The 15085-nt window shown below is 42.8% G+C and overlaps 1 protein-coding gene across 1 annotated transcript; it reads left to right on the forward strand.

Annotated features, from left to right (window-relative positions):
• Nucleotides 1–8805: 8805 nt before the first annotated feature.
• Nucleotides 8806–9834, forward strand: LOC115679250 (EID1-like F-box protein 3). The gene has a single exon (XM_030602867.2). It carries the CDS (start codon nt 8821–8823, stop codon nt 9787–9789), a length of 969 nt encoding a protein of 322 aa, XP_030458727.1. The 5' UTR covers nt 8806–8820; the 3' UTR covers nt 9790–9834.
• The last annotated feature ends 5251 nt before the right edge of the window (nt 9835–15085 follow it).

Genomic DNA, 15085 nt, shown 5'->3' on the forward strand with positions numbered 1-15085 from the left:
TGTCCGTCTATCGAGAAATCGAACTGCATGGCTTCGAGGATGGACGAGGACGAGGAGGAGCGCGCGGAAAGGACGGTCTTCGTGCCACGTCAGAATTCGAATTTCGATGCGATCGCATGATCTCTTACCAGATCGAGACGCGCCACGTGCGGTTTCGTAACACGACAATATGTGAGGAATTACGAAGGATTGATTGACGAAATGTGGATCGGAGACTAAATCTTGATGTACCGCAAAACGAAACATTTTTTTCTCTTTTTGTTGCCACTAGATGTATGAGTGGTTGCTGTCGAAATTGTTTGAAAAATAAATGCATTCATTATGCATCGGATGCACGGAATTCATTAATTGAGTAGCGGGTGGTGTTACAAAAGTAATGTGTTAGTGAAAAAAATTTAGAATATATTTATGTACATACATATATCATCAGTGATATCAATTCGTAAGTTTTAATATATCGATTCATCATTCTCAAAACTTAAAACATTTTCATTTCAAAAAGAAAAGAAACTTAAATGGTCTTCGAACTTGGGGCCAATGTACAATGTGGTCCATAATCTTTTAATTTGTTCAATGTTGTCCATGAACTGTAACTCAATGTGCAATGTGGTCTCTGAACTTTTAATTTGTTCAATGTGGCCCTAAACTTTCCGGACATGTTCAAGTTTGTCCTGAAGTATATGAAGATGTTCAATGTTGCCCCTGAACTTGAATTAATAGAAAGACAATATTAAACATTAAATATAGTTTAGGGATTAAGTTGAACATACCATATTGAACAAATTAAAAGTTGGAAGATGACATTGTACATTGAGCTAAAGTTCATGCACTATTTGTGTCATTATCCCAAGAGATAAATAAAAATTACTCGACCTTCCACTGGTCATGCGGCATTTCACTTTACCTCTATGCTTATGTGCTTGCCACGTGAAATAATTTTGCCACGTGACCCATGAGCGTAATGTTAGACTTACATGATTTATATCCAGATGCTAAAGTTTTGTATCTTTTAGACATACTTTATTATGTTATAAATCATTTCAATCGGGCCATGCTAAGTTGGTGCAGGCCGATAATTCGGACCTGCCCGGACCAAAATTTTATAAAAGGCCCGAAGATCTATTTGAACAAAGTTTACCAAAACCATGCATCCCACGATTATTTTCTCTCCAAAGGCTCTTCGAGCGAAAGCTGCATAGAAGATCTTCAGAAATCCCAGATTTATTGATATTCTTTGATTTAAATCTAACATTTTTTTTCGGAAAAATTTCAAATCAGCACCCGAAGTGGGGTCATTTTCTCAAAAATGGGTTCAAAGTGGACATAGTGTCAAATAAGGGCCTGAAGTGCCTAATCAGTCTCAAATAGGGGCCTGAAGTGCCCAATTAGTCTCAAGTAAGGGCCTGGGTTCGCCGGCCGGTCAAATGCTCATCGATCGGCAAGCACGTCACTGTTCCGGTGATCGAAACAAGGGCAATTTCGTCTTTTACTTCTTCTTTTCTTTTTTTTGCTCTTTTCCTTTTCCTTTTCTTCTTCTTTTTTTCCTCTTTTCCCTCCGCCGGCCACAGCCGGGGCCGGAGGTTGCCGATCGAATTTCGATGCGATCGCATGATCTCTTACCAAATCAAGACGCACCACGTGCGGTTTCGTAACACGACAATATGTAAGGAATTACAAAAGAAATTATATTGACGAAGATGTGAATCGGGAAGGACTGATAGACGAAAACATGGATCGGAGACTAAATCTTGATATACCGTAAAACGAAACATTTTTTTCTCTTTTTGTTGCCACTAGATGTATTGGTGGTAGCTGTCGAAATTATTTGAAAAATAAATGTATTCGTTATGCATCGGATGCATGGAATTCATTAATTGAGTAGCGGGTGGTGTTACAAAAGTAATGTGTTAGTGAAAAAAATTTAGAATATATTTATGTACGTACATATATGATCAGTGACATCAATTCGTAAGTTTTAATGTATCGATTCGTCATTCTCAAAACTTCAAACCTTTTCATTTCAAAAAGAAAAGAAACAAGGAAAAATGACGTAAATGGTCCTCAAACTTTGGCCTAATGTGCAATGTGGTCCATGAACTTTTAATTTGTTCAATGTAGTCCATGAATTGCAACTCAATATGCAATGTGGTCTCTGAACTTTTAATTTGTTCAATGTAGCCCCTGAACTTTCCAGACATGTTCAATTTTGTCCTGAAGTATATGAAGATGTTCAATATTGCCCCTGAATTTGAATTAATAGAAGGACAATATTAAATATAGTTTATAGACTAAATTGAACATACCATATTGAACAAATTAAAAGTTCGGGGATGACATTGCACATTGGGTCAAAGTTCATGCACCATTTGTGTCATTATCCCAAGAGATAAATAAAGATCACTTGACCTTCCACTAGTCGTGCGGCATTTCACTTTACCTCTATGCTTATGTGCTTGCCACGTGACCCATGAGCGTAATGTTAGACTTACATGATTTATATCAAATGCTAATTTTCAAGCTAGGTTTGGTAGTCGGGATATAATTCAAGATATGCTAAATTTTATCCTATCCCGTGTTTGGCGCCAACCCAAGACAGTATAAAGTCAGATACATAAAGGATATAGCCCGGATACAATTATCCCATAGGGGAGGTGGGATAAAGGTGGATATGATCTCTAATATACATATAAAAGTTATTTTTCTTGAATAACAAACTTGTTAAAATAATATAATTAAAATAATATATGAATATAAATAATATTTGAATTTTAATATAAAAATAACAACAATTTCGTTTTTATTTATTCTTATTTGTATTTATATATTCAAATTTCTTTCTATCTTATGATATAAATTTCATATATATAAATTCAGTATTTATATTTACAACATATTTTAGGTATATTAGTATAGTTTACTATTTAATAAATTTTTATTAGAGAATGATGGAAGGGGAAAAAAGATATAAAAAATAAAAGAATTAAAAAAGAAAGGGAAAAATTATAAAAAATGAGCAAATAAAAATGAAGTAGGTAAGAGTGTGGTGAGAAATTTTTTTCGTGTCAGTTTGTTTAATTTTTATGTTCATTTACATTGATATGACGCTCATAACAAATAATAGAAAAATATCCGGTCTATCATTACGATTCACCAAACAGTAAATAGGTTATAACAAATCCCTTGGATTTCATATTCTATCTTATCCAACTTTATCCTGGCTAGAAATCCAGATGACCAAACGCAGCCTTAAAGTTTTATATCTTTTAGACATACTTTATTATGTTTTAAATCATTTCAATCGGGCCAGGCTAAGTTGGTGCAGGCCGATAGTTCGGACCGGCCCGGCCCAAAATTTTATAAATGGCCCAAAGACCCGTTTAAACAAAGTTTACCAAAACCTTGCATCCCACGATTATTGTCCCTCCAAAGGCTCTTCGAGCGATAGTTGCATAGAAGATCTTCAGAAATCCCAGATTTATTGATGTTCTTTGATTTAAAGCTAACATTTTTTTTTTCCAGTTTGTTTCCGGGAAAACTTCCCAAGAGTTCTCGTTAATTGGATTTTCGACGTTTCGTTACTTCAACCCCGGAACTTTTCGATTCACTCGCACGATTCATTGGTAGCAATAGCTCAGGGGAACTCCGTTGTAACGTCCCGCGATGTCGCCCTTCTCACAGGTGTAATGCGACCCGAACTCGAAAGTCCCGAAATAGAGAAAGCCCGAGAGGTCCAAATAGAAATTTTCATAAAAACGGGTCACTTCTAATTCATGTGGGGGAATAGTAGAAACTTTTTTCTTTTACGTGCGGGATTAGGACCGTCCAATTATTAAATTTCCTCATTAGAAACCTTATAACAAAGTGGCTTATACTACTCGAAGTTAAAACAAGATATTATCATTTATAACAATCTAGGATCAGTACGTCAGGTAGGGGTAAGAATTGCATATCGAGCATACTTAGAAACAGAGGGATATACATGAAGTGTATCAAATCCAAATTAGAGTCAACTTACTCCTAGAAAGATGGGTCCTATGCCAAAAGTCTCCTACCCAACATGCTCATTCTAACAATAAATGTTTGCTTAAAGGTAAAATATCATTTTCTTTTCAATATAGATATAAGCCCAAGAACTAGTCTAATGAAGAAGGCCTTTAATTGACGGGAAAATTACCAAAACAGTTATAAATATATTGTAATTGTGACAATTCAGTTTTAAACGTTTTTTTTGGTGTCAATTTAATCTTAAACCTTTTACATTTGAACCTACTCAGTCCATCTAACCAATTTTGGCCGGCTAGCAGTGACGTGGATGCCGGCCAATACTGACGTGGCAATTTTTTAATAATTTTTTTGAATTTTCTTGTTATTATTTTTCTTTTCTTTTTCCCTTTCTTCTTTTTTTCTCTTTCCCTACATCTTCAACCTCTAGCCGATTGTCGATCCGACGACTAGCCAAAGGCAGGGGCTAGCTAGGTCGATCCCGCTGGCCATTGGCAAGCGCGAGCCTCACCCACCCTTGGGGAGGCTCAACCTCGCGAGCGACAGTGAGGATGAGCCTCGCCATGGCTGGGTGAGGCTCGACTCGCTAGATTTGGTGAGGCTCGCCCTCACCCAGCCACCGACAATAGCGACGCCAATGTTTGGGTGAGAACGAGCCTTGCCAATCCTGGCGAGGTCGAGCCTCGCCCTCACCAATAGGCGGCGGGGCTGACCTTGCCGGCCCTCATTTCTGGCTGATTGTCGGACGAGTGATCGGCTAGAGGTTTAAGAAAAATGGAAAGAAAAAAAAAAGGGGAAAAAGATGGTATTTGATATCCTTTTTCTCCATAATTTTTTTTTTGAAGTTTTGTTATTCAGTTTTGATCTCAAAGTCCATTTTTCTGCTCCATTTGTTTAATAGAAAATGAATGATTTGAAAAATACTTTTCTAAAATTGATCGCTTGCATCCCTTACATAAATGAATGAACGAAAATTATTTTCATCGTCCACGAAAATGATTAGACATAAATTGTAGTCAACAAAGAAAATATTCTCCATTGACTAATTATTTCAAGCCATTAAGCACTAAGAAGAACAACTAAATTTAAAATTGGAATCACTAACATTTGTCTAGCTAACCCCAAAATCTTCCGTTGGATCTCTTAAAGTATTTGCTAAATATCTATCTAGTGAAGATTTGAGACAAGGCTATACGATGAGCAAGAAGGATGGGTGAATTTGCTAAATAATACCTATTAATTAACAAATAAACTATTTCCCTTTTCATATTAATCTTTTCCAGCAAAACTTCATTTCAATCAAAAAAAATATTATAACTCGTGCAATACACATGCAATGCAAGGGAATTCAACAGGTTTAAAAATTATTGCAAGTAACGTTAGACCGAGTGGTGACATGCACAGTTACCTATCCAAGCTCTAGCCATTGGAGATTATGAATAAGTCGAATTTATTGAGCCACGGCAACGAGCACGGCACCAAGTGGCGATCCCTCGCGAAACTCTGTGGTGGTGAACAACTTTCCAAAACTGGTGGCGTCGTGTTTTCGAGCGGCCCTCCCTCCGGTCCGTCCCGATTGTCCGCTTGGTAGGTGGAACACAAATCGTGCATGGAGCGGGTGGGACAATCCAACCCACCCCCACCACACTAAAACCAGTGTGGGGGGTGATTAGGGCCAATTCAGACCCTAAGCCCCCCATTTCATCTTCAAATTCAAAATTGCCATGCCCTTATACGAGTGGGAACTAGTGACAGATCACCTGTACACGGGCTTTTTATGGAGGAATTGTCCCACTTGGGTGTCATGAATGCTGCATCTTCTAGGTCATTATGTGATGGAATTTTGGCCAGACACGACGACAGCAATCAGGAAGTGGGGGGATTGGCCGGGACTAAAGGGTTGAAAAGTGGGTCTATGATTTCTAGGAGTAGGTGGTTGGTAGAAAAGGTGGCAGTGCTATTCTAGGAAAGAAAAATGTCAATTTTGTAAGCAAAACTCACATGATTGGTGTTGTGTGGAGATGGAGTTTGGTCCCTCGATACAAGAATGAGAGTGCAAAAAGAAATTGTATTTCTAAAAATAAAAGGTGCAAAATTGGGATGATTTTGTGAATTTTCCCATTTTCAAAATTCAATTGAATGGTGTTATATGACGACTCTTTGTGACGATTTGCTCTTGAAACACTTGTTAGACATAATTAATGTAGAATAGTAATGAAAATGGATTTTTGCTTTCAAATTCTCGAATACCTTCGAAGTTCGACTCCTTACTTGAGTTAGCAATAAATTCATATGATGAATTCGATAATTGGCCGTGCGTTGAAAACTACACAATATCCTTACTGCTTACTTAATAAGTGCTTCCGAGACACTAACAAAATCCTTATATGGGTGCAATGCCGTGGCCACACATTCGACACCTGAAAATACTTCGTCGCTATGTGATTTTGAGCTAAACTGGCACGTCGTACATTAACGTCGACCAGCGACCTTCCTGTGCGCGAAGTGCGGCAATCGTTTTCCTCCGATCACGAGCAATACATGCATTAAATCGGACATAAGTAAACCAAATCGACACCAGCCGGCGGATCTAGTGAATATTCCATATGATCGGGCAACTCGAGTCAATCGGGCTCGGGTACGCCCGCGGCACCTAATAATTTTCTTACAATTTACGCCCACAACGAAACACAGCAAGGCAATCAACAAAAACGATCGGAGGCATCCATCACAATTCAACAAAGCGTGGTCCCCCCCGAATCCCGAATCACCACGTGTCCCCAGACAAGGGAGCCAATCCCGCCCTAGTCACGCGCCACGTGTAAAACCAGAAAAAAATAAAAAAAAAACTGGCAATAGCAAGCGACAATCATTAAGCCACGATCCTTCGACAAAGGAAGGGTGACGGACGGACAAATGCACTTTCGGGGATGGTCGCCGGATCCGGACACGCGGCGGCTTCTGAGAGGGCGAGGCGAATGTTGGTATCAAAGGCTGCACCGCACCGTCGCGCAGCACGACGCGCCCGTCGCTCGACACGTGTCCTAAGCCTCCCGAAATCCGACTGGGGGACCATCAACTGAGTTGACTTGACCGTGTCTCTCTGATTTCCTCGTCCCCCCAGAAACTTGTTCAGGGTCGCATCGTCCGATGAACAGAAAAATATCGTGAGCTGATGAGCTTTGCGGAGGAATCTTGTGGAGAGCATCTCCCGGGACCAACATCCTAATCGCTTGAATTCGTGTCGAGTTAATGATGTTTTGGATCGCGAACCGGTACGACGACCTCGCCCCGGCTTTCGCATATCGAATTCGATAGCAACTTTTGCATATCGCCGCAGTTCGTAAGTGCGCGTGCGCGCAAATTATGAAACGTGGTCGCTGAGTTTTATAAAGGGAACGAGATTGAAATGGACGATTCATAATTTGCAAGGTCAATGTCACGTGGAGGGACCGGTTTTACCATATGTCGAAAGTGTGTGAAGTAAATCTTTTTGCCCTCTTTCTCTTTCAAAACGTGCAGTTACTTGTTAACGTGTTATGTCACCGACCAAGAATTTGACTTTTGTCAAGAGGAAACCTTTTGTTGCCAACTTTTAGATGTGACTAATCCTATGGCCTCTCTGTCAGACCGTTCATTCGCATCGTAATTTAATGTTATTAAACTGGAATGAGTTGGCATGCAAGCGCGTGAGATTCTATTGCGCGCGAAATTGCCGGAATTTGCCATCGCAATCGATTAACAATGCTCAACTAAGGACAAATAATAGAATTCATCTATGAATGAGCTCGGCGTGTACCGTCTGATATTCTGTCGAAACTAGGGTCCAGTTGGTTTCGGCTCCAGGCTCGATCAATTCAGTTCTCGGTTTCGAAAAATCAGAAACCGATTATGACAGGATAAGTTATCGGTCTCCTAATATGGAACCCACTCTCTGTTGGATTGATAACCCGATCAAACTCGATGCGCAAAATGCGAATGTCGAAACGACATTTGCCCGACAAAATTTTTTAGCAATAAATACCAAAAGAGAAGAAAGAAAAAAAATTTGTTTTGCTCTCATCTTGTTGGTTGGGTTGGTTCTTGTCCCCCATCGAAAAAATGAACAGAAAATTAACTAAATAAATACCCGAAAACCACACCCCACGATCGACACTTTTCGGGTCGGAACAACACGCATGCCGCCACGTGGCCGCACCTCCACGTGGACGAACCCCACCATCGAATCCCCGCGGACCAGCACACGTGTCCCATCCGGTCCCCCTCCACGTGCCCGCCCCAGCTTTGTCAGAAGGGAGACAGGAATTATTGCCCTTATTTTTTGTAAATTTTTTTTTTCGCCGTGCGGGGGAATTTCCGAATTTTAATAATGCAAAAAGAGCCCCGCAGATATTTCCAGCGCCCCCCCCCCGCCGACCTCCGTCACGACCCCGACACATCGGACCCCAGATATTTTCGAGGAAGCCGCGGGAATAATATAAAAAAAAAAAAAAGGAGGAGGAGGAGGAGAGAGATGCGTCCGAATCTGGAATCCGCGGACACGTGGCGGCCGAAGCGCCCCGCGCCCCCTCCTCCGGTGACGCGCCGCCTCGATTCCGCCCCCACACGGCAACCCCGGGCAATGCCCGCCCTACACGTGTCCCCAGACCCAATATCGGCCGTCCACGTGACCCCCCGCATTCCCCCCCGAGGGGTATCCGCGGCAGCCGCTAGCCCCATTCCGTACGGGACACGTGTCCTCCCGCTGGAGATCTCCCCTGCTTCCGATGTTTATAACCAGCCCCGTAGGCAACACCGGCTTCACCAACGGACGCCGAAATGAATGCGAACCAGCGACTCAGAACGAGCCACCACCGCGGCGACGGCGGCGGGGGTGGCGGCACCGACTCGCCGGAGCCCGGCATCCTCAACGAGCGCGTGCTCCTGCTCATCCTCGAGTCGATCCAGTGGGACCTCCGCGTGCTCTGCCTCGTGTCCTCGGTGAACCGGAAGCTCCGCGCCGTCGCGAGGCGGCTGCTGTGGCGGGAGCTCTGCGCCCACCGCGCGCCGCGCATGGTGGCGGCATTGACCGGCGGGGCGCCGGGCGGGGGCCGGATCGGCGGGGGGTGGCCGGCGGTGGCGAAGCTCATGTTCTTCTGCTGCGGGGCGGAGCCGAGCCGGAACGTCCGGCTGGGGCAGGAGCTGCCGGGGCACTTCGCGAGCTCGTCGCGGTTCTCGAAGACGTCGGGGCGGAGCTTCCTGCCGAGGCGGTGCCGCGGGGACGTGCTGTACATGAGCGACCCGTGCGAGCACCAAATGGGGAAGGAGGAGGAGGAGGAGGAGGGCGGGGGGCATCAGGACGACCTCGGGGTGTACCGAGGGGTGTTCAAGGAGTTCAGCTGCTCGATGACGCGGGCCTGCCTGATAGGACGCCGGGTGGAGCTCGAGGACCGGGCGTGCCCGTACTGCGGGGCCCGGGTGTGGAGCATGACGACGGCGCGGCTCGTGCCGCGGAGCGCGGCGAGGAGGCTCGGCTCGCGGAACGGGCGGCTCGAGTACTTCGTGTGCGTGAACGGGCACCTGCACGGCACGTGCTGGCTGGCTCCGCTGTCGTCCGACGACGAGGACGACGACGGCGGCGGCGGCCGCGAGTTCGACGAGGACGAGGACGAGGACAGGGAAGGAGACCAGGACGGCCAAGATGAGGTCAACGGGGGTGACGATAGGGCGGCCACGGATGGGAGCACGAGCTCCACGGGGGAAGAGGTTGTCGGAGAATGGCGGGGGCCCCACGGAGTGACGAGATGATTTCCTGGCCGTTGATTGGTGTCGGGATGCATCACATCTCGACCTTTTTTTCTCTCTCTCTCTCTCTTTCCGTGACTGTACCGTAGGTGGGAAGCGATTCAGTGAGGTAGCGACCGCCATAGTGATTCTCGATCCATCAGATCGTACGGACGCGATTTCTTTTTGTAACGTTGCGGGTCTTCTTCCCCCAATACTTTTGACCGACGGTTTCCATTAGTGTTGCCATTCTTGTCTGTTTCCATCATCGCCCGTTCTTCTCAAGAAGTCAAAAGCTTCAGTTCAACGCGCGGCTCCAGCAGGTCTCAGCAGTCGATCGAATAGCGTCCTTCGAAGAACGCGTACCATCATCCATCCCTCCCTCCCTCCCTGCGATTCTGGTGGTCATGGAAGCAGGGGAAGCCGGACGGCGCGTGCGTTCTACAAGCCTTCGGGGCGCCCGGACGTGACGCCATCGACCGTCGAAGCAGAGACCGTAGTACCCGACATCGTACATGGATCCGAGGATGACCGAGCAGGGCTTTCGTGTTTGGATTGTGTCGGGCGACCAAGAAGAGGAGAGCTTCTTCATTTTACGTGGATAAGATACTCGGATGGATGGCGCTGTTGAACCTTCACTCTTATCCCGCGTTTAGTTGTTTGGATTTTTAGTCGGGATAAAATTGAGTAAAGATATGATGTGAAATCTTGAGATTTTGTTATATCTTATTTACTGTTTGTTGAATCGCAGTAATAAAGGCGGATATTTTCATATCCTATACTATCTATTATTTGGTATTTTACGATATCATCTGTTTAGATGAACCTGAAAGTGCACGAACGGAGATTGTAAAAATCTCTCATAATTCACCATCAAATCTAGTGAGAGAGAGGAAATATGATCACTTACTTCTGAGATTAACGAAAAGTATAGTGTTTTGACTCTATTGCTATTTTCGTGAAACTTTAACATGAACCATAAAGTTACGAAGAAGAAGGAGTTCCGACTCTCTTGCTACTTTCGTGGACTTTTGGTGCGAACCAAAGAGCTACAAAGTAGAAATATGGACTCTTTTGTCGTTTTCGTGAAGTTTTGACGTGAACTTAAAACTACAGAGGAGTCGTCAAGCTTCAATGTGAAAAGAGAAGGAGACGGAGACAGAGAGGATAGTTTTTTTTATTTAGAATTTTCGTTTTCCCTCATTCTTCGAGAATTGAAAAGATCCTTTTCAAATTTGATTTCACTGGATTCTTCTACTTCAATTTTATTTACTTATTCTTTAAATATATTTCCATCTTTTTTTTTATTCCCTTCCATCATTCCTTAATAAAAAAATTTCAAACAATAAATTATACTATTATAGCTAAAATATGGAATAATATAGATACTATACACACGGAAAGCATATATTATAAAGTAGAAAGAAGTTCAAATATATAAATAAAACGAAGATTATTTTTTTATTGTTATTTTGAATTTTCTTTTGAATATTAAAATACAAATATTATTTATTATTTTATTTTATTATTTAAGAACTTTGTTATTCGAGAAAAATAGCTTTTATACCATAAATAAGAAATCTTATTCACATTTATCCCACCCTCTCGTGGGCTAATTTTATCCGGTCTATATTCCACTTATATCCAACTTTAACCTCTTTTGGGCAAGAACCAAAGACAGGATATAATATATATTATCATATCCAAACTTTTATCCTGACTACCAAACGCGACCTTAGGAATGATAATGGGCCCGGTCAAAATCGGGTAGATGTCGACCGCCAAACCCTCTTGGGTCATAATTGGTAGGGGTGAGCAAGATGGACCGCCCAAATTGGGACCGGACCGGACCGACCTGTTTGGTCTGGTTCTCGGGAATATCGGTCCGGTTCCCAATTCCTAAAAGTGGAACCGGTTTCTGGGCGGTCTGGTTCCCAATTCTAGGGTGGGAATCGGACCGGATCGGATCGATAAATATATATTTTTCTAATTTATTTCATATATATAATATTTAATATATATATGAAAAATATTTAATATTGGTCCCATTGGAACCGATTGTTCAATTTTTTCATATATTATATATATTTGTAATTTTTTCCATGGCCTTATGAGATCAAATCATAACTACAAAGGAAAGAACGGAACAATCGGTTCCCGGTTCACAAATAATATTTAATATTGGTCCCATTGGAATCCAGTCCACGGTCCCAAGACTAGCCGGTCCGATCCTCGGTCTTAAAAACTAGGAACCGATCCTCCTGGTCCGCTTCCCGGTTCTTGGGTTGGATTGGATCGGATCGGACCGGACCGGAAACCGCTCACCCCCAATAATTGGGTTTCCAAACGAATCGGGATTCCCCCTTAGAAATACACTGCTAAAATACTACTGCCATTTAGGTGGTTACATTATTCATTTTGGATTATTAGACTTACTTATAAATATAGAATCAAAGACGATTAGTCAAATATACTTAATCGAAACGAGGGTTTGGGACTCCATTAAAAATCGTTCTCGATTTAAATTATTAAAGATTGTACCCGTCCGAATTTCGGATAGGATTAGCCACTCCAAACCATCTCGCATGCCAAGGTCACTTCGTTGGACTGTATAGTTTCGTGAGTATCACTTGCACACCTTACATAGAGGGAACCTCGCTTTGCTTTTTCTAATTAATCATCGTTTTTTGAATTCTAAGGCGAATTTTGGGGTTTTTGTATTAGAGAACTATATTGTTTGCCTTATTTGCTTTTAGTGTAAACAAACACATGTAGCTTATGCCTTCCGAGTTCTCATTAATGGAGATTATCATTCACTAAATTCAATCTATCATGGCAACATACGTGTCAATTACTCCAAGCACCATCGCACTTGCAGTTGACACCCACAACATCTCGCTGTCTACAACAGCACTTGACCTCTATCAGTGCATTGACACGTTGTAAACCAATTCTTGTTCAGTTTAGAGGCAAAAGAACAACCATAATACAGTAATCATGATGAATCTTCAATGACAGACAAGACATAATCAGCATTATCCTAATTCTAATAAGCTACAACTGCAACATCTTCTGTAAATCCAATTCTAATCCCATGACCCTTTTCGTGTCTTAGCTTAAGACAATCCTATTTTACATGCCCTCTCTTGTCACAATGCCAACCAAAAGCACCACAAATATTGGGTTAATTATGTATGTTCAGGTTATGTTATTTCTGCTACTATAAAACTCTAGTTCATCTTCTACCTTTTAGGGCTTTTATCATCTATACTCTGGTTCCCTTTACAGGTAACATGGCCTCACTTTTGGCATTGTTGTTCGTTTGTTTCTTGTTTTCCTCTCATTTGAAAACCTTGTTGATGACTTCTCCGAGTTCTGGCTGGTTAGGCACTAATGGGCAGGAAGGTGAATGTGGGTGTATTACGTGGCAGGTTAACACCACATACATCCCCCGGCCCACGACATCAAGAACTGGGAGATGGAAAGCTAAACGTACCCAGACTCCAGGTTCTCGGGTACCGCAGGACATGAATTGTTCGCGAATTCAAGGTCGCAAGGTTTGGTTTATACGACGTCGCCATCCTGGTGGTTGACATCATGCTTGGTTTTGGAGCCACAGGCCATGGAATCGTTCGATTTTGTGTAGATGAGGAATGCAAGGGCACTTAACTCAGTTCAGAGAGCAGGGTCTAAACACTGAATTATATTACACTAATCAATCAATGGCCGAACTCAATTGTTCCTCATTGGTCAAGCATAACTTCCTGGCGGATCTAGTAACTTCTCGAGAAGCTACAGCGGCGAAAAGTTCCCTGATCTGCAGCTATTTCTGGACGCTTTATTGACGAAGAAGATGATGGGTTGAAATATGAACATTCAGAAATGAAGTTCCGGTGCGTCTGATGTCCCGATTCTCTATCTTTAGTGCTTCGCAGAGGTGTCGAAATAAGAACCTGGCTTTGGGTTCAACTCCTCAGTCTCTTCTTTACCTTGTTTGCAATCTGGTCTCTTCTTTAGCATGTGCACGATGTAAACGAAGCATCAACCCGTGTTGCATTTTCGCGCCTTATGGAAGTAGCATATGCGAAAGCAAAAAGGCTTGAGTGAAGCTAAGTGATAATAATCAGGTGTTTTCAATAAGTCATAAAACACAAATTAGCATACTTTTGTTGAGAATTGATATATATATATATATATATATATATATATATATATATATAGAGAGAGAGAGAGAGAGAGAGAGAGAGAGAGAGAGAGAGAGAGAGAGAGAAGTGGGGGAAAGTGTGCTGAAGATGACCGGAGCTTCAAAGCTGAAAGTTCATCTGCAAATACCATATCGGAACTGATTGCTTGTTTGCCGAACCACAGGATCTTCAGACTTTTGTCCCCAAGTAGTCCATTCAGAATGATCTTCTATACCAAGCAGTGGTGGTTTTTGAGCCGTCTAGGCACTAGACAGCTAGGAATCAATGCCTCTTCTGTTGATCGCTGCAATAAGACCGACCTTTCTGATCTGTCGCTCCTCATTGCATACAGAGACCGATATGTTGTAGTGTTAGCACTCCACGCCGCATTCCTTTCTGAAAAATTAAAACCAAGGACGCTACCAGCTGGAGCCGCCTCCAAGGAACATTACCAAAACCATACAGCATTGTGGTGATTCTATAGCCAGAGATAGCAAGTTTCAGTGCATCTCTGCACTGGTTACAGAAGTTGATGCCGCCTCAATTTCAGTGGATTTAGTCGAACAAGAAGGATCGAGTTGTGGAAAGTGATTTTCTGAAGTAGAATCCCTCACATCGAACAAGATATCACGGCAATCTCAAAAAGTACGTTCATCGGGCAACCTAATCTATCATTGGGGATGTCTTGTTCTTCGGCGGCACTCCTGAAGCCCGTTTCTCGTGCTGATGGATCGCTTCTTCGCAAGCTTTTGGTTAATTTGATGTAAAAGACTTGCTTGATTTGGAGTCAGCCAACAAAAGTGTCGGTTCCGAGCAGGACTGCAGTTCTTGGTCCAGCAGGAGTTTCCACTGGTGCTATCGTTCAGTGATTGTAATGAATATGAAACACTCGAGTGTAAAGCCCTAACTAAGATTGGATGTTGGAGCTCTTTTTCCTTCACTCGGCCTATACAATTCAAGAATAACAAGTAATCAAAGCCGAAGTAGCTTTCTTGAGATTGACTGGAACGCATCGGCCAACCGGAAAGATGCATAAACTCATCTCACTACCATAACTCATCTTGCTGCTCCTCTACGTGCAACGACTAGGCTATCTTATCCAATGAAGAACTTCACTCCATATATTTACACAAAAA

The sequence above is a fragment of the Syzygium oleosum genome, unplaced genomic scaffold (assembly GCF_021117445.2).
Source record: "Syzygium oleosum isolate NSW1041296 unplaced genomic scaffold, Sole_v2.1 Sole_v2.01, whole genome shotgun sequence".
Classification (NCBI taxonomy): Eukaryota; Viridiplantae; Streptophyta; class Magnoliopsida; order Myrtales; family Myrtaceae; genus Syzygium; species Syzygium oleosum.